The 24,151-nt window shown below is 46.7% G+C and overlaps 1 protein-coding gene across 1 annotated transcript; it reads right to left on the bottom strand.

The window, feature by feature from the left end:
- Positions 1-498: 498 nt before the first annotated feature.
- Positions 499-3,900, bottom strand: LOC125552448 (uncharacterized). Its single transcript, XM_048716001.2, has 2 exons — positions 1,292-3,900; positions 499-1,051 (listed from the first exon to the last, which is right to left on the bottom strand). Exons 1-2 carry the CDS (start codon positions 3,855-3,857, stop codon positions 624-626), a joined length of 2,994 nt encoding a protein of 997 aa, XP_048571958.1. The 5' UTR covers positions 3,858-3,900; the 3' UTR covers positions 499-623.
- Between the last annotated feature and the right edge of the window lie 20,251 nt (positions 3,901-24,151).

A 24,151-nucleotide genomic window follows, 5' to 3' on the forward strand; every position in this document is an offset into this window, starting at 1 on the left:
GCACAGTGCGGCCAACATCTTTCTAACCCGACACAAGTGTGCCGTGCGAGCGTGTAGATGCCAGCAGCAGCAGCAGCATGGCCCGGGTGCGTCTGACGCCTGCGAGTGAAACCAGGCATGCACTACACTGTGGAGAGGAGATGAGATGACGGTTCACGTGCACGCGCCAATTTCACTTGGCCGCAAGCCATGCATGCCGCTGGGGAAGGTGAGCACCGCTACAGCGACGGCCGTCCGGAGCGAGCGAGCGTGCGCGTCCTCTCCTGCCCGAACCCTTGACGTGGGCGCGCCAGTGCGCCTGCGCCGCGCTGTGCATGCATGTCACCCAAGCACGCGTTCGAGCAAGCAGACGTCGAAGCGTGCACGTACGGGCTGCCTCGGGCCTCCTCTTTTCGTGTGATTTCAGAAACAAATCGCTTCGATTCAATTGGAGAGACGAGACCCACTAACCGCTTTGTACAAGCCAGTACTACCACTACAACAGAGATTACACCGGTCTAATTAATCCACAACATTATCATCATACCACTAATCTAGCACATGCCTGCACACGCATCCGGACACGCCACCACATTCCGAAGAGTACACCACAAGGTACAGGGGCCGCGACAAAGGTACAGCCACTAAATGCTGAGCAGATCCTGCTGCGCCGGGGAGTCCTGTGGCCCGTCCTGATGCTCCTCCTCTTCTCCTTCGGCTGTGGCCTCCGACCGCGTCGTGCCGGCGGTCATCGACGTCGCCCCTGGCATGTCGGCCAGGATCTGCACCACCTCCCGCATCGTGGGCCGCTCGACGCTCTGCTCGGCGACGCAGAGCATGGCGACGTAGAAGACGTGCGTCAGCTCCTGGATGGGCACCGTCGAGAGGCGCGGGTCGACGATCTTCATCACGCCTTCCTTGGTCGACCCGGTGGCCATCCGCACCCACTGCACGATGTCCACGCCGTCGCCGAACTCGCCCACCGGCTTGCGTCCGGTGACAAGCTCCAGCAGCACCACGCCGAAGCTGTACACGTCGCTCTTCTCGTCGACCTTCAGCGTGTAGGCATACTCTGAAAAAGGCACAAAAAACACAGAGAATGCAGCCACATAAGATCACATGCCAACAATTCCCAAAGATGATCCATTTAAACGACAAAGTGATGAGAGGCTGGCTTCAGTTCCAGGGCATGTGCAGCACAGTTGGTGCCACACAGCAAAAACAATCAGAGCATACCAAAGCTGAAAATCTCGATGATTTGAATCCAAAACGTTTGTGAAGAATGAAAACAGAGGAGGACCGTAATACATACCGGGAGCGATGTATCCGTAGGAACCGGCGATCGCGGACATGCACTCGGAGCCGCCGGCGTTGCCGTTGAGGAACTTGGCGAGGCCGAAGTCGGCGACGTGCGCCTCGAAGTCGGTGTCGAGGAGGATGTTGTTGGACTTGACGTCGCGGTGCAGTATCGGCGGCGAGCAGTCGTGGTGCAGGTAGCAGAGGCCCTTGGCCGCCTCCACGGCGATCTTGTACCGCGTCGCCCACTGCAGGTGGCCGCCCTTCTTGCCGTGGAGCACCTCGCCGAGGCTGCCGTTGGGCATGTACTCGTACACCAGCAGGTTGGTCTCGCGGTTGGCCGCGAACCCGAGCAGCCGCACGATGTGGCGGTGCCGGATCCGCCCCAGCGTCTGTATCTCGGCGGAGAAGCCGTAGTCGTCGTGAGCCGAGCCGGAGCGCCCGATGGCGGACAGCCGCTTCACGGCCACCACCGCGCCGCCCGGCATCGCGCCCTTGTACACGATCCCGGACCCGCCCTTGCCGATCACGTTCTCCTCCTTGAGGCAGTCCAGCACGTCGTCCACGGCGAAGTCCAGCCGCTGGAACGCCGTGATCCGCCACGCGCGCGCCTCCGCCGACCGCTTCAGCGACCGCGCCTTCAGCACGGCCGCCACGGCGAAGATGATGGACAGCGCCAGGAGGCCGAGCACCAGGAGAAGCTTCGTGGTCGACGAGAGGGACCCGAAGGCCGACGTGGCGACGCCGTGGCCGCCGCACGGGGACAGGAAGGCCCCGCAGAGACCAGGGTTGCCGGCGAAGGAGGTGGAGTTGAAGTAGGCGAACTGCCCGGTGGCTGGGACCTCGCCGGACAGGCGGTTGTACGAGAAGTCGACGGCTGTTAGGCTCTGCATTCCGGCGATGGGAGGCGGGATCTCCCCGTCGAGCGCGTTGCTGGATAGGTTGAGGTAGTTGAGGATCCGTAGGCTGGCGAGCGCGGCCGGGATGCTGCCGGAGAGCTTGTTGCCGGATAGGTCGAGGAAGGTGAGCAGCCTGCATCCCGCGATCGCCGGCGGCAGCTCCCCGGATATCAGGTTGCCAGACATGTCCACCTTTGAAAGCTGCTGCAACTTCCCAATAGCCGGCGGGAGCTCGCCGGACAGCTTGTTGTCGGCCAACAGAAGCTTCTGCAGCCCCACGAGGCCACCGATCCCCGCCGGCACCGGGCCAGATAATCGGTTGTTATACAGGCTCAGCTCCCCTATCGATGCCGACACCTCGTCGGCGTCTAGCCGGAGCTCGCCGGACAGCAAATTGTTGTGCAGCTCTACCTGTGTCAGGTTCTGCAACGTGAACAGCTTGGCCGGAATCGTCCCATTGAGATAATTCTCTCCCAGGCGAATCCTCGTCAATGAGGGGCACCCGGCGAGCCCGCCCGGAATGCCGCCAAACAACGAATTTCCAAGCGCGATGAACGTCTCCAGCCGACCGCCGGCGCATAGCTCGGTCGGCAGAACGCCGGTGAGCTTATTTGTGCTCACGTCGACAATCCTCAGCCTGGTTGCCGCCACACCAAGCTGCGCCGGCACTCCGCCGGTGAAGTTGTTCTCCCACAACTGCAGCACTTCGAGGTTCGGCAGGTCGCCGATAAATTCGGGAATCTCGCCGGCGAGGCGGTTCCGAAAGAGGTTCAGCAGCGTCATGTTCTTGAGGGCCGCGAAGCTCGCTGGGATCTCCCCGGCGAACAGGTTGTTGGACAAGTCGAGCGACTTCAGCGCGCTCATCGCGCCTATCTCCGACGGCAGCCGGCCGGAGAGGGCGTTAATCTGTAGAAACAGAGTGTCGAGCGCCGTCAGGTTCGCCAGCTCCGGCGGGACCGTGCCGGAGATCCCGCAGCTCGCCATGTCGAGCCGCACGAGCTGCCGCAGCCTCCCGAGCTCAGGCGGTATCCCGCCGGTGAAGCTGTTGAAGTACCCGAGGTACAGCTCCCTCAGCGTCGCCAGGTTGCCGAGCTCGGGCGGTATCTCCCCGGTGAGCTCATTGCCGGAGAGGGCCAGGTACCGGATGCGGCTCCATTGGCCGTACGACGTGGGAATGCTGCCGGAGAAGAAATTGCCGCCGAGGTGGAGGTGCACAAGGTTCGTGAGATTGGGGAGCGCGGCGGGGAGCGGGCCGGTGAGGTTGTTGTTGTACAGGTCGAGAACGCGGATGTCGGCAAGGCTGGCGATGAGGCCGTCCGGGAAGGTGGAATTGAAGAGGTTATTGGAGAGGTTGAGGGACCGGAGGTGCGGGACGGAGGAGAGGGCGGCGGCGGGGATGGGGCCGGTGAGGTTGAGGGCGGAGAGGTCGAGGGAGACGACGCGCGAGCCGGCGGCGTCGCAGGAGAGGCGCGGCCACGAGCAGAGCGGCGTGGCCGGCGTCCAGTGCGCGGAAAGGTAGCCCGAGGGGTCAGCGAGCGCCACGGAGAGGTTGAGGAGGGCGGCGGCTTCCGGGGAGGCGACGGAGGTGGGTGAGCCGGAGGCGGTGGAGCGGGTGGCGGTGGCCAGGAGCAGGAGGAGTACGGGGAGGAGAAAGGTGTGAGTGGCGGCCATGGAGCGTGCCATGGATGGGGGCTGAGCTGGAGTGGCGCTCGAGTTCAGGCGGACAGCGTGAGATTATATGCGCGTGTGCGGATCTTCCGTTTCAATTTCTTTCCTTTTCGCTTCCTTTTTTCCTTGGTGGAAAAAATGAAGCGGTACCGTGCGAGCATGCTGATTTCCAATGTTCTCCTTTGGTTCGTTTTTTTGTCAGAAGGTAAAAGCTTCAAAAAGAAAAGAAAAAGGTAAAAGGTAAAGATTCAAATTTACCTAGAGCACTAGGGCAATCGTCGATGGACAACTGTGGTACAATCTTTGAATCATCACAAGATTATTTTTTTTTGGCATCTTGAATCATCACAAAAAATTTCCGCAGTCTGTAGCAAAAAGGGGTCATATCAAATTACGGAAAGTTCGCTTGCCAATATTACCTTGATACTTTTTTTCATGGATACTCGATACTTTCATATACGGATTCTATAACTCCCGAACGTGCCCTGTTTTTGCTCCTTGTCCCGAACGCCTCCTACACCGTTGGTTTTTTCAGCTGGATAACATTTTTTCTCATGGATACCGGATACTTTGATGTCATATATGCCACCATGACGGTAGCACATATCAGATTAACCATTTCTTGCGGTGGTTTTCGATGCATGATATTTACAGTGGTATCTTACAAAACATGAAATTGGTTGTGGCATACATCGAGTTCATCCGTGACACGAGCAAAAATGTGTTTACTTCCAGAAATGCTAAATTGAGGACAAGCTCCATGGAGCTAGTTATTTTTTGAAAATTTCGAGAATCATGTTTTTAAGTTTATTTTTTGAAAAAAAATACACACATTCCATACACATGATACCTCATGTGTGTAAAATTTCAAGATGATAAACGTTATGATGGGAGCTACACTAAAAAGACAATTATACATGTTATGATGGGAACTACACTATAGATATTACTAAATAAAGTCTTGATACAACATGTACTCCCTCCATCCCTAAATACTTGTCTTTCTAGGCATTTCAACAAGTGACTACATACGGAGCAAAATGAGTAAATCTACACTCTAAAATATGTCTACATACATCCGTATGTAGTAGTCATTTGAAATGTCTAGAAAGACAAATATTTAGGAACGGAGGGAGTATAATAAAGTCTTGATAAAAATGATGATTATAGCATACATGTACTCCAACGTAAATAATTATTGAAAACAGAAAATTGGTGTTGTGAGGGGGAGAGGGGCCAGAGCCCCTGCCCTAACATGACGTAGGGGAAGGGCACAATCCTCCCTAATTCTAATTCAACTGGTTATTTGAGATGATCCGAATAGACTTTAAGTGTTTGTTGGTAACATATATGGATTTTTACCATATTGATGTTTCTATTAAGTACCCATGGATTTTAGTTTACGCTCGAGAATTTGTCGGGACCCGCCTTGTTGAGAAAGCAACTAACTTATAGAGATACATGACATGTTTGGTTCATGACTAATTTTGTCAGAACTAACCATAGGTAAATTGTGGCGGTCATAAAATGTGGCATACAAAATGACCACCACAACCGTGAAAAAATGTGGCAAAAAAATCTAGTCATTGACACCAAACCATATAGCTAGAGAAGTGTGGCAAACCAAAGGTGTGACAATTGACCAAACGCATGCGTGAGATATTGTTGCATGACTAAGGTTAGGTGTGACAACCTTAGGCCGCAAACCAAATATGCCGAAAATGTATCATTAAATACCTAAGCATACAACTACAGTCCATACTTTGAATCAAAATAAATTCCCATATGGTGGTACCACCATATATCATTTGTTTTTTTTAAGTTTGAAATGCCAATGGGTGTGATTTTAGTAAAGTTAATCAGATATTTACTTCTAGTTTTGATAACGAGCAAAACACTACGTACCTATCCAAAAACAAAAACTTACAACTTGGTAACTTGTAAAGTACAAAACACATCCTCCTCATATCTTTCCGAATTTTTTCTTTGCGCACAAGTTTTGGCTTGCCACTTTTTAAAATTCTAGCTTCATCAAACTGGCCAGACACTCAATTAAAATACTCTAAACATTGTTGCATTCCTTCCTCTTGGTGCTTCGACATAATTTTGATTCATATTTTAATTGATTCGAGGATCTATTGTGCTAAATTGACCATGGGCAGTTTTTTTCCTTATATTCTCATACATTGTTTTCCGTATGCATGCCTACCACATAGAATACGAAAATTTTGACCATGGGCAGTTTTGTGTGTTTTTTCGATGCATGTGAACCAAACATCCAACTTGGCCGAATTCTTGTTACCAATCATCTATTTTTGGATGCATTTTGTTTCCTATTCCGGTGTTTTCCTCATTCTTATGTTTTTAGAATCCGCCAAACCAAAGGACCTTAAGAAGGGGCACTAAACCTGGCCGGGAAACTGGAGAGGCGTCTCTTCTTATTCTATTTAACATTATGGCCAAATGACAAAGATGTTAGCCTAAAGTTTTCTCCTGGTTCGGGAACAAATGAATGTTGTTCTGCATCACATATGTAAGCATCCCTGCCGAATGTAGAGTACTCCTTCTGTTTCTACCTACTTTATAAAAAAATTATGTGAAAATATACAACAAGAAATGTAGATATAATGTGAAAATGTATTCACAATGAATCTAATGGTTTCAATTTGGTATTGTAGATATCAATTTTTTTCTTAAAAATTAGCAAAGCTAATATGCTGAGTAAATAGAAAAATTGAGGGGTGGGTAAATAAAAATGGAAGCAGTATTTTGAATATAGTGCCATGCATCTAGAGCCCATCCGCAGGTGCAGCCCACAAAGCGGCGGGTACGGAGGAAAGCAGCCGAGGGAGCAGTGTCGTTGAAAGACTTAAATCCCTAAAGTTTCCGCCGATTGAAGTAGAGCCCATGTCGGGGAATCTGGGGAATGACTCGCGTAAATGCTGCTGGTTAAATCACCTTTGGCGCGCATACAGCACTTACACTGACGTGTTGGTCCCAGCATGCCTGGTCCCACCTGTCACTGAAAGACGATTCGATGCAGGAGCAGCTGAAGCGTGTGCGGGAGCGAGTCATCTTTCCCGTCTCAGGGAAGCAAGGACGCGGAGGAGCAGTAGGGGTCGCGTGTGCGGGAGCGCGGGGCCCACGGGCCAGCGGCAGCGCATGAAACACGAAGAGCGTGAGCCGTTGGTGATGTTCTCCGTCAGTGGGCGTGGGGCAGGAGACGCACGCTCCGTGTTGCACTGTTGCAGCTACAGGCGGAGCCCGGCCGCTTTTTGTGTTGCACTGTCGTCCAGCGTCGTTCGTGCTCCGGCGTAGTGTAAAATGAACGTGTGCCGTTCGTTCAAAAGTGTAGCTTAATAAGCCCTGTCTCTCATCATGCTCAGGCCCCATGCAGCATGCATGCATCCATCATCACACGGGGGCCGGGCGCGAGCACGTCTTTGGTTGTTTACCACCTCCAAAAGACGTGCAATGCAACACGGCCGACGTCCTACGGGGCGCCATCATGTTAGCAGCTCTAATAACAATGCGGCAGGCAGGCGCCTAAGGGTGCATTAACCAAACGTACTGTGTGAGGTGCCGCGCAAGCATGAGCCAAGGCAGGCACGCAGACGATCGATTAGGCAGCTGGCTGGCGTTGGCAGCCAACACATATGGCATGCACGTACCCGCCGAGAACCAGCACGGTGCATGGTACCAGTACACGTGTTTGGTAAACTGCGGGATCATGCCTCCTGCATGCAGAGGTGCTTTCGTACAGTTGCTAGTCGTCACCTCGATCAAGACGGGTTGACGGCGGACGACGGACGGGGGCCATACGTGACGCAGAAACAACGGGGAGGATGAGGGTACGTGGAGTGGAGTCCGGGGCAGGCATGATGCGGCGCCCATGATTCGGTCCGGAAAACGCTGCGCGGTTTTGTCCCCGGACACGACCGCTAATCTGGCTCGGGCGGGCGGGCGGCGAGGAGGAAGACGAAGCAAATATGATGGTGCCTCTCTCTGTTCTGTGTTCCACATGATGATGGTTCGCGCGCGCGCGCGAACGACGGGAGCCCACCGCCGCCGCATCGGCTCGCACGCGGCGATGTGGGGCTCCGCTTCGGCCCGAGCCCAATGCGGATGCGCGATTAGTTTAGGTGTTGGCCCACTGCTTATGGAGTACCCTTGTAAACAAAGTGTGGCATTTTGCTTTGTTTTAGCCTCCCAACAGCAGACCAGCGTTCCTACGGAGCTCCGTTGCTTTGGATCCCTGTGTGGATACACGCAACGGAGGAGGATCCGCGTATTGCAGGGTGATGGGCTTATGGCAACGCATTACTTAATCTCTGGTGAACCGTCAGGTTCATAGAGCGGACAGCGATGCGCGCATCAACATTTAACAACAGCAACGGACAGCCCTTGTGCGTGTTCCGTGCATTGCAAAACCGCGAATCCAGAGCTTCTGTCCTCGTCTTTCCTTTGTTTCTGCGTACGTCGTTACAGTCGCAGAGAGAGAGAGAGAGAGAGAGAGAGAGAGAGAGAGGGGTCATGGACAAACCAGGATGCCGAATAATCAAATGCACTGTGGACACAACGAGCAGTAATACTGTAGTACTAGCTGGCTTCCGGCCGTGCCTTCTGTGGGAGTAATTCAATTAGCTCATACTCGAATGGTCGGCATTAGCCTGTCTTGACACGGAGCCAAGAGCTGACGGTTATTACTCAGATGGCATACATGTTGCATTCGTATCCTACGTCCCCCACGACAATCCTTGCCACAGCAAGACTGAGACTAGTCACAGAGGGGAGTAACTTAGAGTAGTAACATGCATATGTTACTAGTCTATGTTACTACCTTCATAGTGAGTAGTAACATATGTGTTATATTATGTATCACTTCATTTATTATATTGTAGACTTAGTTTTTTTTGATAAGTGTGATGTTACGGTAACTAGCTATGTTATCATATGTATCTGCTTTTTTATTAATTACATGTCACATTATTTATTTTGCCTAGATAAATATGATATTACAACCTATATTACTTTCATTATGGATAATATGATATAGATGAGATGGCTATCAGATTAGGAAAACTCCTAGTCCTACGTAGGCAAAGGTCTACTCTAGATAGTAGACTGTAGGCAGCTTAACAGTACGTACCGCTGCTCCCATGCACCGTTCGTCTCGAGCGTCTTCCGATCCTCCTTGTCTCCCGGGAACTCAATTTGGACGCTTCAAGTACTAGACTACGCAGCCATGCACGAAGCCCCAGTACCCTAGATTGCCCGGGGATCATCGCCAGATCGATTTGTAAATCCGGTTAATTCATAGAAAAATCAACTGCTCCCAGCAAGAGCCCTGCCTCTACGTACGTGCACATCGGATGACCGGTCAAACCACGGCATTTGTTTGCTCGCTCTGTCTTGAATTTGACGGACGCATCGAGCGAGCGTGTGCTCTTGTCAGACTAGCCACAATGGAGAGTACCATACACTAATAATATACCCATATCATTAGACTATGTGGGTAGTAACATAAGCGTGTTAACATACAGAGCTTTATTTATTAGTTTATAGACTCATATTGCATTGAGACATGTGATATTACAGTAACTAGCTAAATTACTGTAACTGCCTTTCTCCTCATTAACTCATTGCCACATAAGCAAATTTGTTGAGTTAGACTCGATGTTACTGTTGAAATTACTTCCATTGTGGCTAGTCTCAACTGCGCAGTTCGATCCGGCTGATCTTGGTTTGAGGAGGCAGCAGGAGTTAATTGCTCAGCACATGACCCAAAGACGGAATTCTGCTCTGGCCCTTGGATCCTCCAGGCCATCGTTTCGGCTGCCGGGCGTCGTCTCTCCCTGGGCTCGCGCGGGTGTGGTGCAAGCGTGACACGATCCGATGAATGGAAGGATGGACCGCGTCCCGGGAAGGCACTGTTCAACGCGCAGGCTCACGAGCCACACGCGGTCACGGGGCTGCGCGCAAGCCGCCAGCAGACGTGAGCACACGACGGCACGGGAGAAGCAGAACGCACGTACTGGTGGTACGTTGCACGCGCGATGCGATGGCACGGCCAGCAAGCGGACGCGAGAAGGTCGCTTGTCGAGGAGCGGCGACCGGCCGGAAGGGAGGGGCGCCGTCTGGCCATGACCATCACCCGTGTCCATGTACGCATGCGAGATTACGAAATCGCGAACCGGAGCATGGAGCCAAGACGGCGCGCAGAGGTCGACACAGCGCAGCCGAGCTGGCGAGGGGTGGGCGCGGCGGACTGACCGCCGGAAGGGAAGGGGCATGGTGGTTTCACCTAAGATGCATTCCTTTTTTTTTTTTGAGGAGATTGTGGGGTGTTTCCTTTCGACCCTTGTTCGGCCAAGGTGCGAGCCCGTGATATATGATATACTCTCTCCGTCCCGAATTACTAGTCGCAAAAATGATAGGAACGAATGTATCTAAAATAAAAAATACATCTAGATATATTTATTTCTGCGACAAATAATTCATGACGGAGGGAGTATGTGATATGATCTCCTATTTGGCGCAAGACAGGGCCAGCAATGAAATGAGGTGGCTACTGTGGCGATCGATTTTTCTAACATTTTTTGAATATATTAAAAATATGTGACCATTTTCAGATATCCAAAGGACATTTTTTGGGGAAAAAGGGTGAACATCTTTTCAAAATGCAAACGCGCTTTCATTTTCTGGGGAAACACAATCACATTTTGAAAAGGCAAACACTTTTTGAAAATTATGATTTTTTAAAAGGGCAAAATATTTTGAAAAAAATAAATAATTTGAAAAGTTTTTTAAAAGCACAAACAAAAAAAAAATTCATGACATTTCTGATTTTTTTCACAAAAATATATAAACTAAGTAGAAAACTAAACATGAAAACCGAACCAAAACTTTCCAGAAGGTTCGGGAACCGGGTCTACCCCTAAATGGGCCTGCCTAGAACACTTGCTATTTGAGCTACCTTATGCGCTTGCTCGCCTATTTGATGCAGCAAGCGTCAAATAGGAAACGTCGATCTCTGGATGTGTGCGTAACTACCACCACCAAGCAGCTAGCGGGGTCCCCTCAAAAAAATAAAAGCAGCTAGCGGGTTGGGTTAGGTTCCCTAGAATGACACAACCCCGATTATTGTAGCCCCTTGTTAGCGGGCAAGCCTTCTCTTGCTACATGTAATTGGACCATCTCTCTGATTTTATAAGGGCATGTACGATGGTTCTATCTTAAAAGTGTCACATAGGATAAATGATGAGGTGAAGGAGAGAGAAATCATAAGAGAAGGCTTGTCTTATCTTATTTAAGAGAAGACAAGAGATGATCTCTTAGCATAATTTGTCTCACCATATTTTTAGGAACAATTAATTATTGAAGATAAGGCTAAGAGATGACTCTTTGTAGACATGTTTTTTTGTCATCTCTAATTTACATGCAAAACTTAAGATAAGACTATCTTATCAACCATTGTACATGCCCTAACCACGCGCCAACTATGGCATCAAGCGATCCAAATGGCAGCTCTCCCTGAAGCATTCCCCCCTCGCATCGTATTTTTTCTTCTTCATTTTTTGTTTTTGTTTTTGTTTTTCGGTTTTCTTTTTTTCTTTTTTCTTTTTAATTCTACATCCTTATATAAATTATCAGTATTTTACAAAATATTTGTTCACATTTTTCATAGACTTGTTCAACATTTTTCAAACATGATCAATATTTTTTAAAATACTTGCTCAACATTTTTCAAATAAATGTTAAATTTTTTTAAATACTTGTTCAACATTTTTAAATATCTGTTCAACATTTTTACATACATGATCAATTTTTTTAAATAGTTGTTCAATATTTTTCGAATCTTGACAACATTTTTCAAATACATACTCAACAGTTTACAAATATTTTTCGCAGACTTTTTTGTAATATCTATATATATATATATTTCAAATATTTTAAAGTATGAACAAAAATAAAAAATAAAATAAAGAACGTAATAAAAACAGAAAAACAGGCTGTGGCCTCGTTCGTGCGTGGGCCGGCGTATATTGCTCACTTCCTTCAGCAAGTCGGGAGTTACACTCGCTGAAGGCGAGGAATAGGGTTGCCCTTATAACCATAGGGATACTTACCATGCTCGTGCGTTCTTAGGTGGCTAAGTTCAGGATTTTCTAGCAAGCGCTCCTTAGCGCATGCGTTCATACATTTGTTCTAATTATGGGTTTGTTTGCTTTATTTTGGTTTTTCGGTCCGGTTTTCACATTTACTTTTTTATTTTTAAATAAGTTTAATACAAATGGAAAAAAATTGTCACAAAACCAAAAAATATTCATGCATAATATAAATATAAATATTTTTTAGAAAGGGTACGCATATTTCTAGAATGTTCATTACTTCAACAAAATGGTTTTGAATTTTCAAAAATGTTCATGTGTTCCTGAAACGTTATTTTTTTTGAAAATGATCACAAATTCAAATATGTTAACGAATGTTGGAAAAAATGTGCATCTTCAAAAATATTCTCAGACTTCCAAAAATGCTTGGGGTACTTCACATTTTTATAAATTAGAAAATGTACAAGAAATTTAAAAGGAAAAGGAAAAATAAAATACAAAGAGCAAAAAAGAAGGAAAAACAAGGGAAAAGAAAACCGTTAAAGAGGAGAACAAAACATAAGTAAAACCAGAGCCAAGCACACTTGTCCCGTTCGTAAGCAGACGAAGTCGTTGTAAATGGGCCGAGCAAGCTTGCGCGCCATTGTGTGTTTGGGTGGAAATTTGACACAGTTAGAGTCCAATAGGTTTTTTCGACCGGGGAATAGAGAGTAGGCGAGGAAACATGCACGTTTTGGGCTTGAGCCTTTGTCTTTAGTCTCCCATGTTATTTTTTCCTTTATCTATTGTTTTAAAAAAACTTGAATCTTTTTTCGTTTGGGCATCAATACTGTGCGGCTGTCCATGCTACAGGGATCCATGATGGCTTGCGAATTTATGACTTTTTATGAGGAGTTTTGACTTGGTTTTCATCGGTTTTTGGTTATTTTTAAGGCTAATCCTTTGAGAGAGAAGAAAACTTGTTTATCCATTGTTTGGAAGGGAAAATTATTTATGGAAGAAAACCATGGAGAATTATATGAAATCAAGTCATTTAGAGAAACTTCCATGTTGAGCAGATATGCACCAGTGGCAACAGAGCGGAAGACGGCCAACATGCGTGCCTGGCCCCCCTCGTCTACAGGAATAACTTCTATGGAAGGCAATAGGACATCAGCGATACCTAGCAACTGCCATTCCATTCAGAACAGAGAGAGAAGAGATCCGGAGAAGAAGAAACACCGGAGATCTTTCTTGATTTGTTCTGTCATCCTTCACATTTATTTCATCGCCTGATCACCATTGTATGAGGAATTTCTGTTGGGGAACGTAGCATGAAATTTCAAAAAAAATCCTACAATCACGCAAGATCTATCTAGGAGATGCATAGCAACGAGAGGGGGAGAGTATGTCCAAGTACCCTAGTAGACCGAAAGCGGAAGCGTTAGGTTAACGCGGTTGATGTAGTCGAACGTATTCATGATCCAACCGATCAAGTACCGAACGTACGCCACCTCCGAGTTCAGCACACGTTCAGCTCGATGACGTCCCTCGAACTCTTGATCCAGCAAAGTGTCAAGGGAGAGTTTCGTCAGTACGACGGCGTGGTGACGGTAATGGTGATGTGATCCATGCAGGGCTTCTCCTAAGCACTACGTGAATATGACCGAAGAAGTAAACCGTGGAGAGAGACGCCGCACACGGCTTGGAACAATTGTGTGTCTCCAAGGGGTGCCCTGTTGTTGGTGTCAAAATCGGCGGATCTCGGGTAGGGGGTCCCGAACTGTGCGTCTAAGGTTGATGATAGCAGGAGACAGGGGACACGAAGTTTTACCCAGGTTCGGGCCCTCTTGATGGAGGTAATACCCTACGTCCTGCTTGATTGATATTTGATGAGTATGAGGGTTACAAGAGTTAATCTACCACGAAATCGTAATGGCTAAAACCCTAGAAGTCTAGCCTGTATGATTATGATTGCCTCTACGGACTAAACCCTCCGGTTTATATAGACACCGGAGGGGCCTAGGGTTGTACAAAGTCGGTTACATAGAAAAGGAAATAGTACATCTGGCCGCCTAGCTTGCCTTCCACGCAAAGGAGAGTCCTATCCGGACACGGGAGGAAGTCTTCTATCTTGTATCTTCATGGCCCAATAGTCCGGCCCACGTCACACAGGCCGGACGCCCGAGGACCCCTTAATCCAGGACTCCCTTAGTAGCCACTGAACCAGGCTTCAATGACGAGGTGTCCGGCGCGCAGATTGTCGTCGGCATTGCAAGGCGGGTTCCTCCTCCGATCACTTCAAAGTACTCCCTCCGTTTCTTTTTAGTCCGCATATAAGATTTGGTCAAAGTCAAGCTTTGTAGAGTTTGACTAACTTTATATTAAAAATATAAACATACACGATATGAAATCAATATTATCAGATGCACCATGAAACGTATTTTCATACTATATAGTTTTAGTATTGTATATGTTCATATTTTTTATATAAAATTGGTCAAACTTTGTGCAGTTTGACTTTGACCAAATCTTATATGCAGAGTAAAAAGAAACGGAGGGAGTACCTGACTTAAAGAGCCGTATTCGGCCCTCCATTTAATGCCGCACCCATCGGCTTCTGTGCCTCCACACCTTCTGCTTCCATGTGTCGAGCGAAGACAAGAGGTTGGGGTATTTTTTGCATACCCCCCCGGCCACACTAAAAAGGCCTCTATTTAAAGGGATTGAATCTCAAATCCATTCCACACCCAGCGGAAAATCCTCAGAGTCTTACCAGGGGAAACCATTAGACATGGCTAGCGTCCCTAGTTCCTCCTCCCATGAGAAGTTGGTTAAGCTCCAAACACATGGATCCCCCCCCCCCCCCCCGCAGATCTGGTCCCTGTCCGACCAGGATTGACCTCCTTCACAGGCGAAGTATTGGCGGAAAAATTCCCCAATCCAACCAGGGGAACGGGTATGCTTCGTATCTTACTTGTTGAGAGGCGTCGGGTTTCCAATCCATCCCTTCCCCCGTGGACTCCTGGAGTATTACGGCCTCCAACTACACAACCTCACGCCAGCCTCTATCCCGCACATCGCGGGTTTTGTTGCCCTGTGCGAGCTTTTCCTGGGCTGTGAAGCCCACTTTGATTTGTGGAGGAAGTTATTCTACCTCGTCCCTCGCAACCGAGAGGGATCGATATTCGAGGTGGGCGGCGCCGAAGTATGGCGCATAGCCGGGACCGGATACTTGTCCGGTACGCCGAAGAAGGCGCTCGAAGAATGGCCCTCAGAATGGTTTTATATCGAGGACGTCGCTCTGCCCGACCCAGTTCGAATGGGTCTTCCCGAATTTTCAAATGCTCTGCTGAAGAAACATCACAGCTGGCGCCCTCGGAGCCTCAAGGAGGAAGATAGCGCGGAAGTCCGTCAATTGATGGGAAAGATAAAGACACTTGCCCAGTCTGGATTATCAATAATCGAGGTGATAGCAACTTCCATAGTGCGGGGGGTCCAGCCACTCCAATACCGAGGGCTTCCCATGTGGCACTATAATGGGGAGGATGACGCCTCACGCTGCAGTCGGAAGGGTCTGGACACCCCCACCGCTTTGGTCAAAATATTGGCCGAACTGTACAAAGGGGAGGAAGAGGAGTTCACTCATCTTAAACACCGAGATGGATTTTTCATGTACAATCCTCCGAGCTGGGTGAGCTCTAATCCCACCACTTTACTCAATCTTCTCCCTGAATCACTTTTAATGGACATTAACTCATCTATTTGTAACAGGAATGGCGGAAGGTTACCGAGGGGATCCATTACCCCGCCCCACAGCCAAAGGATCACAACCGGGACCTTGACCCCGGATTCGAAGAGGATCGGGACATATTTGTGGAGCTCGAGAAGGGAGTATTCTACCAGGTGAGCTATGATGGCACAGTAGTGCCAATCGTGGACGACTATCCCGGCGTCCTTCCTGCCTCACATGTAAGTAATCAAGAGACACCTTCTTCAAAAGAGCTTCCTCATTATGCCTCACCCCCTGCACTATTTCATGCTCCAAAGGGGAGATGCTCGACGCCACAACATGCACCAGAGGCATCTCCTAGGAGAGTGGTGCCCGCGCCAAGATCATCTTCGAAGAGAAAGGCAAACGACAATGCGGCAGAACCTTCATCAAAGAGGTATGGCTTTCTTTTTAAATATGCCTCCTGGTCGTCACATCAGACTGTGACATCATCCGCTGCATTTTATTACGAAGAGCGTCCGCCGGACTATGTCCGGGGATCCTGCCGGTCGCGCCTCCACTAGTCAGATTCCAGACCCTGCCCTAAGGACGGGGGCTGACACGGGAGTGGTGCCAGACTGTCCTTCCGTAGAGGATTCGAATGATATGTCCGTCACAAACTCTGAAGTGAAGAGCGCCATGAATATCGGCGCCGGAGGGCCGCTCTCCGCGACCTCGGGTTTTCAAAAGAGGCATTCAATGCCTTCAGCTCAGCCGATGCATACATCCGAGCTGCTCGGGATGGACTTGCCAGAGCCACAGACCAACATTTAAAAGATATGCGAGTAAGTGTAGATTTGATACTCATATACTAGTAGCCCTCGAGACTTGAAGCAGTTGATACAACTGATTTAAGGATCATTGTATAATCAGGTACTCACGGAGAAGAATAGCCTACTGTCTCAAGAGCTGGAAAGGTGTCAGACCCAGCTAGCTGCGGCTACCGCTGAATTGGAGAAATCCAAGGGGGTACCGCCTGGTAATGTTTCCCCTCATAAGGAAAAAAGTATAATCATATACCCGTAATATTAATACTGTTGTGTTTCTGCTGACAGGATCAGTAGATCAATTGAGGGAAAAACTAAAAATCGCCCAGGCTGGTGAACAGGAGGCTAAAAGGCAACATGCGGCAGGCAAACGTGTACTGACACGGGTTAGGGAGTAAAAGAACAAGCTGCAGGATTCCAACACCTTGCTGGGCGAAGAACTAAAAGATGTGCGAGCCCAGCTAGCTGACGCCATCAAGGAGAATAGGAGGCTACAAGGCGGCATATTCAGTATGTTTTTGACCTCACCCTTATGCATTTCAGTGAAGAAATGAGCTGACAGATTTATGTCTGCAGGTATGCTGACTGGTCGTCCCGGAGAGGAAATGTCCGGCTCTCAAGGCGACCTTCCGCAAGAGCTGTCTCAATTGCACGAGCGAGCTCGGCAAGCAATGCGGAGCATTGCCAAAGCTTTGTGGTCGTCCGCCTCTCCTCCAGGAAGTATGGAGGAGCTTGTGAAGCTATTCCAGGGAGCTCGGCGTCGCTTCTGATTATGGAAGATATCGACCTGCCGAGAAGGTGCGCGAGAGGCCTGGGCCATGGTAAAAACACAGTACAGCAAGCTCGACCCGAATCATATGGCCCGGGTCGGACCTAAGGGGTCAGATGGAAAAGAAATTCCAGTTAGTTTGCTATATGACCAAGTAAAGGTAGCCGCCAAATATTCCCAACAGGATTGTAAGCTAGACAACCTGTTAGACGGCATAGAGGAAGAAGCTTTTGAGTCCAAATGACTATGTACTTCAATTGACAAATTTGTCCCTAGCCGGATTGTAAAACGATTGTCATGGCAGACCTTTTCGCTTCGACCTCTGGACCCGAAGGCTCGGAGTGTTTCTGAATACCCGCTCAGTAATATAAACCGGGGCATGCATGGAAACCAGGCATAGGGGTCATAGTTGCTTGAACAGACAAGTTGTATCCGGCTAGCTATGTTATATTACATTTTGATTGTAAGAAACATCTTCCAAGGAGAATAGTTCCATTAAGGGTTCCTTTCCCTGGGCGGATATGCGTTAGTATGCATGTACGAACGGTGATTGAAGAATCGCAGTATACTTAACATCTGGGGGTTCATGGTGTGATGAAGGTAAAATGTCTTTAGTTCGTCGAGCGAATATTCCTTTAAGAACGCTAGCTTTCGGCTTCACCCAGTCTGAGGTACACGTTCGGATGACCCGGCAGTATCAATCGTAGAGGTGCTCCCTTTATGCCCTAGCCGAACAAATGGGAACGTAGGGCATAAGCACAGGAGCCGTGCAACCCAGCTTGGCCAAAACTGAAGTCATAACGATGCATATAATGGTGAAGAAAAGGTACATATGCGGAAGAGGACACATATGTGTTGAGCTTGATGCTTGGAAAATAATAATAAGCTTCTGTAAAGGAAGACCCCGGGTATTATGAGTGTATACTGATAACCCACAAGTATAGGGGATCGCAACAGTTTTCGATAAGTAAGAGTGTCGAACCCAACGAGGAGCTAAAGGTAGAACAAATATTCCCTCAAGTTCTATCGACCACCGATACAACTCTACGCACGCTTGACGTTCGCTTTATCTAGAACAAGTATGAAACTAGATATACTTTGTAGGTGTTGTTGGATAGGTTTGCAAGATAATAAAGAGTACGTAAATAAAAAGTAGGGGCTGTTTAGATAAAGAAACAATAAAGTAAATATAGCGAGTGTGGAAAAGTGGTGGTAGGAGTTGCGAAATTGCCCGTAAGCAATTGACTACTTTACTAGACCGATAGCAAGTATTATGTGGGAGAGGCCACTGCTAGCATGTCATCCCTTACTTGGAATTCTATGCACTTATGATTGGAACTATTAGCAAGCATCCGCAACTACTAATGTTCATTAAGGTAAAACCCAACCATAGCATTAAGATATATTGGTCCCCCTTCAATCCCATATGCATCAATTTCTATGCTAGGTTGAAGCTTCTGTCACTCTTGCCCTCCAATACATAGTCCTATCAACATAAAACTAACCCTATGGTGTGATCCAAGCGCGCGCTCATATGATGGGCACCAAAGGACAACAACATAACCACAAGCAAATTAAATCAATCATAGCAATTTATCAACCACCGATAGGACAACGAAAATCTACTCAGACATCATAGGATGGCAACACATCATTGGATAATAATATGAAGCATAAAGCACCATGTTCAAGTAGAGGGTACAGCGGGTTGCGGGAGAGTGGACCGCTGTAGATAGAGGGGGGAAGGTGATGGAGATGTTGGTGAAGATGGCGGAGGTGTTGGTGAAGATCACGGTGATGATGATGGCCGTGGCGGCGTTCCGGTGCCATCGGAGGAGAGGGGGAGAGGGGCCCCCTTCTTCCTCTTCTTCCTTGACCTCCTCCCTAGATGGGAGAAGAGTTTCCCCTCTGGTCCTTGGCCTCCATGGCATGGGAGGGGCGAGAGCCCCTCCGAGATTGGATCTATCTCTCTGTTTCTCTCTGGTTCTGCGTTCTGTTCTGGCTCTGTTTCACCGTTTCGTATATATATGGAGATCCGTAACTCCGATTGGCCTAAAACCTTCGCCGTGATTTTTTTCCGAATATTAGCTTTCTTGCGGCAAAAGAAGAGCATCAACCGCCTTACGGTGGGCTCACGAGGGTAGGGGGCGCGCCCTAGGGGGGCCCTGCCTCGTGACCACCTCGGACACTGGTTTGCATTGATTTTCCTTCCGAATTTTCCATATTTTCCAAAAATAAGCTCCGTTCGTTTTTATCCCGTTTGGACTCCGTTTGATATGGATATTCTTCGAAACCAAAAACATGCAACAGACAGGAACTGGCACTGGGCACTGGATCAATATGTTAGTCCCAAAAATAACATAAAAAGTTGCCAAAAAGTATATGAAAGTTGAATAATATTGGCATGGAACAATCAAAAATTATAGATACGACGGAGACGTATCAGCATCCCCAAGCTTAATTCCTGCTCGTCCTCGAGTAGGTAAATGATAAAAAAATAATTTTTGATGTGGAATGCTACCTAGCATAATCTTGATCATATGTCTAATCATGGCATGAATATTAAGACACGAATGATTCAAAGCAATAATCTATCCTTTGACATAAGGACAATAATATTTCAAGCATACCAACCAAGCAATTATGTCTTATTGAAATAACATAGCCAAAGAAAGCTCATCCCTACAAAATCATATAGTCTGGCTATGCTCCATCTTCACCACACAAAGCATTCACATCATGCACAACCCCGATGATAAGCCAAGCAATTGTTTCATACTTTGACGTTTCTCAAACCTTCTCAACTTTCACGCAATACATGAGCGTGAGCCATGGACATAGCACTATAGGTGGAATAGAATATGATGGTGGGGGTTATGTGGAGAAGACAAAAAAGGAGAAAGTCTCACATCAACTAGGCGTATCAACGGGCTATGGAGATGCCCATTAATAGATATCAATGTGAGGAGTAGGGATTGCCATGCAACGGATGCACTAGAGCTATAAGTATATGAAAGCTCAAACTGAAACTAAGTGGGCGTGCATCCAACTTGCTTGCTCATGAAGACCTAGGGCATTTGAGGAAGCCCATCGTTGGAATATACAAGCCAATTTCTATAATGAAAATTCCCACTAGTATATGAAAGTGATAACTCAAGAGACTCTCTATATGAAGAATATGGTGCTACTTTGAAGCACAAGTGTGGTAAAAGGATAGTAACATTGCCCCTTCTCTCTTTTTCTCTCATTTTTTTGGGCCTTCTCCCTTTTTTTGGCCTTTCTCTTTTTATATATTTTTTCATCCGGAGTCTCTGAATGTGCGTTATATCGACTAGAGGGGGGGTGAATAGGCGATTTTTATGGAAGTCTTCAGAACATGGGAGTTTTGAAGACAAACGATAAAATTAAACCTATTACCATGCAGTGGAAGGTAGACTACACTAGGCAAACCATAATTAAGTATTCAATGAAGTGAAAGCACAAAGACTAATAGCAACTAGGTAGTAAGGATCAGGTAGGAAGATATTGTGAAGCCAAACAGAACACGCAATCACTCAGTGAAGACAAATGATAGAGCAAACATACAATGACTTCACAAGGAGTAACGGTAAGTAAAGTGAAGTGAAGATGAAACCAGTGACTCATTGAAGACAATGATTTGTTGGACCAGTTCCAATTGCTGTGACAACTGTACGTCTGGTTGGAGCGGCTAGGTATTTAAATCTTAGGACACACAGTCCCGGACACCCAGTCCTGAACACGCAGCTCAGGACACCCAGTCCTCACCGTATTCTCCTTGAGCTAAGGTCACATAGACCTCGCCCAATCACTCTGGTAAGTCTTCAAGGTAGACTCCCAAACCTTCACAGACTTCGTTCACCGGCAATCCACAATGTCTCTTGGATGCTCAGAACGCGACGCCTAACCGGCTAGAGGATGCACAGTCCTCAAGTGTAATAAGTCTTCAGATCACACAGACAAGAAGACTTAAGTGATGCCCAATTCTCTCTGGCTCTGGTGGTTAGGGCTTTTATCCTCGCAAGGAATTCTCTCTCAAAGGCTTCGAGGTGGGTTGCTCTCAAACGACAAAAGCCGTACTTTCAGTCTGAGCAGCCAGCCGTTTATGGTTGTAGGGGGTGGGCTATTTGTAGCCACTTGGCAACCCGGCCTGATTTGTCCGAAATGACCCTGGGTCACTAAGGAACTGACACGTGTTCCAACGGTCAGATTTCAAACTCACACGGCAACTTTACTTGGGCTACAAGCTAAGCTGACTTGTCCGACTCTGGACAAGATTCGCTCTCATAGTCTTCACTCGAAGACATAGGTTTTTGGTTTAGGCATCACTTTAGTCATTCTGACTGGTTCTCTTGGACCACACTTAACAGTACGGTGGTTCCTATGACTCAACACAAAATAAAAAGAACTACGAAAGATCTAAGTCTTCGAGCTCCATAGGCTTCATATAGTGTCTTCTCTTGTCATAGTCTTCAATGTGAATATCTTCATATACCACCTTTGACTTCAATGTCTTCATACATTTTTAGGGGTCATCTCTGGTAGTAAAACCGAATCAATGAGGGACTTCTACCTGTGTTATCCTGCAATTCTCACAAACACATTAGTCCCTCAACTAGGTTTGTCGTCAATACTCCAAAACCAACTAGGGGTGGCACTAGATGCACTTACAGTCTCATCCCGACTTGTGGGGGAATCATGGTCTCCATCATCCTTTCCTCACTGGGGCAATGTCCTAATAATGATGATCATCACACTTTTATTTACTTACAACTCAATATTACAACTCGATATCTAGAACAAGGATATGACTCTATATGAATGCCTCCGGCGGTGTACCGGGATGTGCAATGATCTAGCGTAGCAATGACATCAAAAAACGGACAAGCCATGAAAACATCATGCTAGCTATCTTACGATCATGCAAAGAAATATGACAATGAATGCTCAAGTCATAAACGGAACGGTGGAAAGTTGCATGGCAATATATCTCGGAATGGCTATGGAAATGCCATAATAGGTAGGTATGGTGGCTGTTTTGAGGAAGGTATATGGTGGGTTTATGGTACCGGCGAAAGTTGCGTGGTACTAGAGAGGCTAGCAATGGTGGAAGGGTGAGAGTGTGTATAATCCATGGACTCAACATTAGTCATAAAGAACTCACATACTTATTGTAAAAATCTATTAGTTATCGAAACAAAGTACTACACGCATGCTCCTAGGGGGATAGATTGGTAGGAAAAGACCATCGCTCGTCCCCGACCACCACTCATAAGGAAGACAATCAATAAACACCTCATGCTCCGACTTCGTTACATAACGGTTCACCATACGTGCATGCTACTGGACTTGCAAACCTCAACACAAGTATTTCTCAATTTCACAATTACTCGACTAGCATAACACTAATATCACCATCTTTATATTGCAAAACTATTGCAAGGAATCAAACATATCATATTCAGTGATCTACAAGTTTTATGTAGGATTTTATGACTAACCATGTGAATGACCAATTCCTGTCATCTCTCTAAATAGATATAAGTGAAGCAAGAGAGTTTAATTATTTCTACAAAAGATATGCCCGTGCTCTAACAAGTATAAGTGAAGCAAAAGAGCATTCTACAAATGGCGGTTGTCTAAGTGAAGAGAAACAGGCAATCCAAACTTCAAATGATATAAGTGAAGCACATGAAGCATTCTATAAAGCCATACTCAAAAGATATAAGTGAAGTGCAATGAGCATTCTATAAATCAAACAAGGACTATCTCATACCAGCATGGTGCATAAAAAGAAAAATAAAAACCTAAATGCAAAAGACGCTCGAAGACTTGCACATATCGCATGAACGAAACGAATCCGAAAACATACTGATATTTGTTGAAGAAAGAGGGGATGCCTCCCCAGCATCCCCAAGCTTAGAAGCTTGAGTCTCCTTGAATATTTACTTGGGGTGCCTTGGGAATCCCCAAGCTTGATCTCTTGCCTCTCTTCCTTCTTCTCACATCGAAACCTTCTCGATCATCGAACACTTCATCCACACAAAACTTCAACAGAAAACTTGGTAAGATCCATTAGTATAATAAAGCAAATCACTACTCTAAGTACTATTGCAAACCAATTCATATTTGTTTTTGCATTGTGTCTACTTTAATATAACTTTTTCATGGCTTAATCCACTGATATAAATTGATAGTTTCATCAAAACTAGCAAACTATGCATCAAAAACAGAATCTGTCTAAAACAGAACAGTCTGTAGCAATCTGAACATTCACCATACTTCTGATACTTGAAAATTTCTGCCAAAATTAGGAAAAAAAATTACAGCAAGACAGTGAAAAAAGAATCAGAACCATTTGACGTTCCGGTAAAAAACGTAAAATCGCGCACTACAGCCAAAGTTTCTGTCCTGCACCGTACAAACCATGAAGCAAATGTAAACATCCTAAAGGCAAACCTTGGCACATTATTTTTATAATACAATGGAATTATACAAGGGGATAATTATTTTTGTTGAAAAGTTTCTGTAATCAAGATTCACAAAGTTGCCATGAGCATGAACAAAGTTCAAGGAGCTCTCCCACTTCAACAGTGCTTGTCTTTCTCACTTTCACTTTCCTTTTTGAAAAAGTTTTGGGTTCCCCTATTTATTTTTGTTGTTTTTAAAATATATATATGAAAGCACTTAACAGAAATAAATGACTCTCTAAAACTTCCGAGTTGTCTCCCTGGCAGCGCTTTCTTTAAAGCCATTAAGCTAGGCATATAGTGCTCAAGTAATGAATCCACCCGGATCCCAAGGTATATCAAAGCCAATTTTAATTAACAATGATTTAGCATTTAGTAGTGAGCACAAAGTAACATATATCATGTAACAATAAAGTCTAACTC

This window comes from Triticum urartu, chromosome 4A (genome assembly GCF_056163025.1).
Source record: "Triticum urartu cultivar PI428250 chromosome 4A, HENAU_Tu73, whole genome shotgun sequence".
Classification (NCBI taxonomy): domain Eukaryota; kingdom Viridiplantae; phylum Streptophyta; class Magnoliopsida; order Poales; family Poaceae; genus Triticum; species Triticum urartu.

Coding starts and splice junctions, on each gene's coding strand:
- LOC125552448 (XM_048716001.2), bottom strand. CDS start 3,857: ATGGCACGCTCCATGGCCGCCACTCACACCTTTCTCCTCCCCGTACTC. Junction 1,052..1,291: donor CTACGGATACATCGCTCCCG/GTATGTATTACG, acceptor TGCCTTTTTCAG/AGTATGCCTACACGCTGAAG.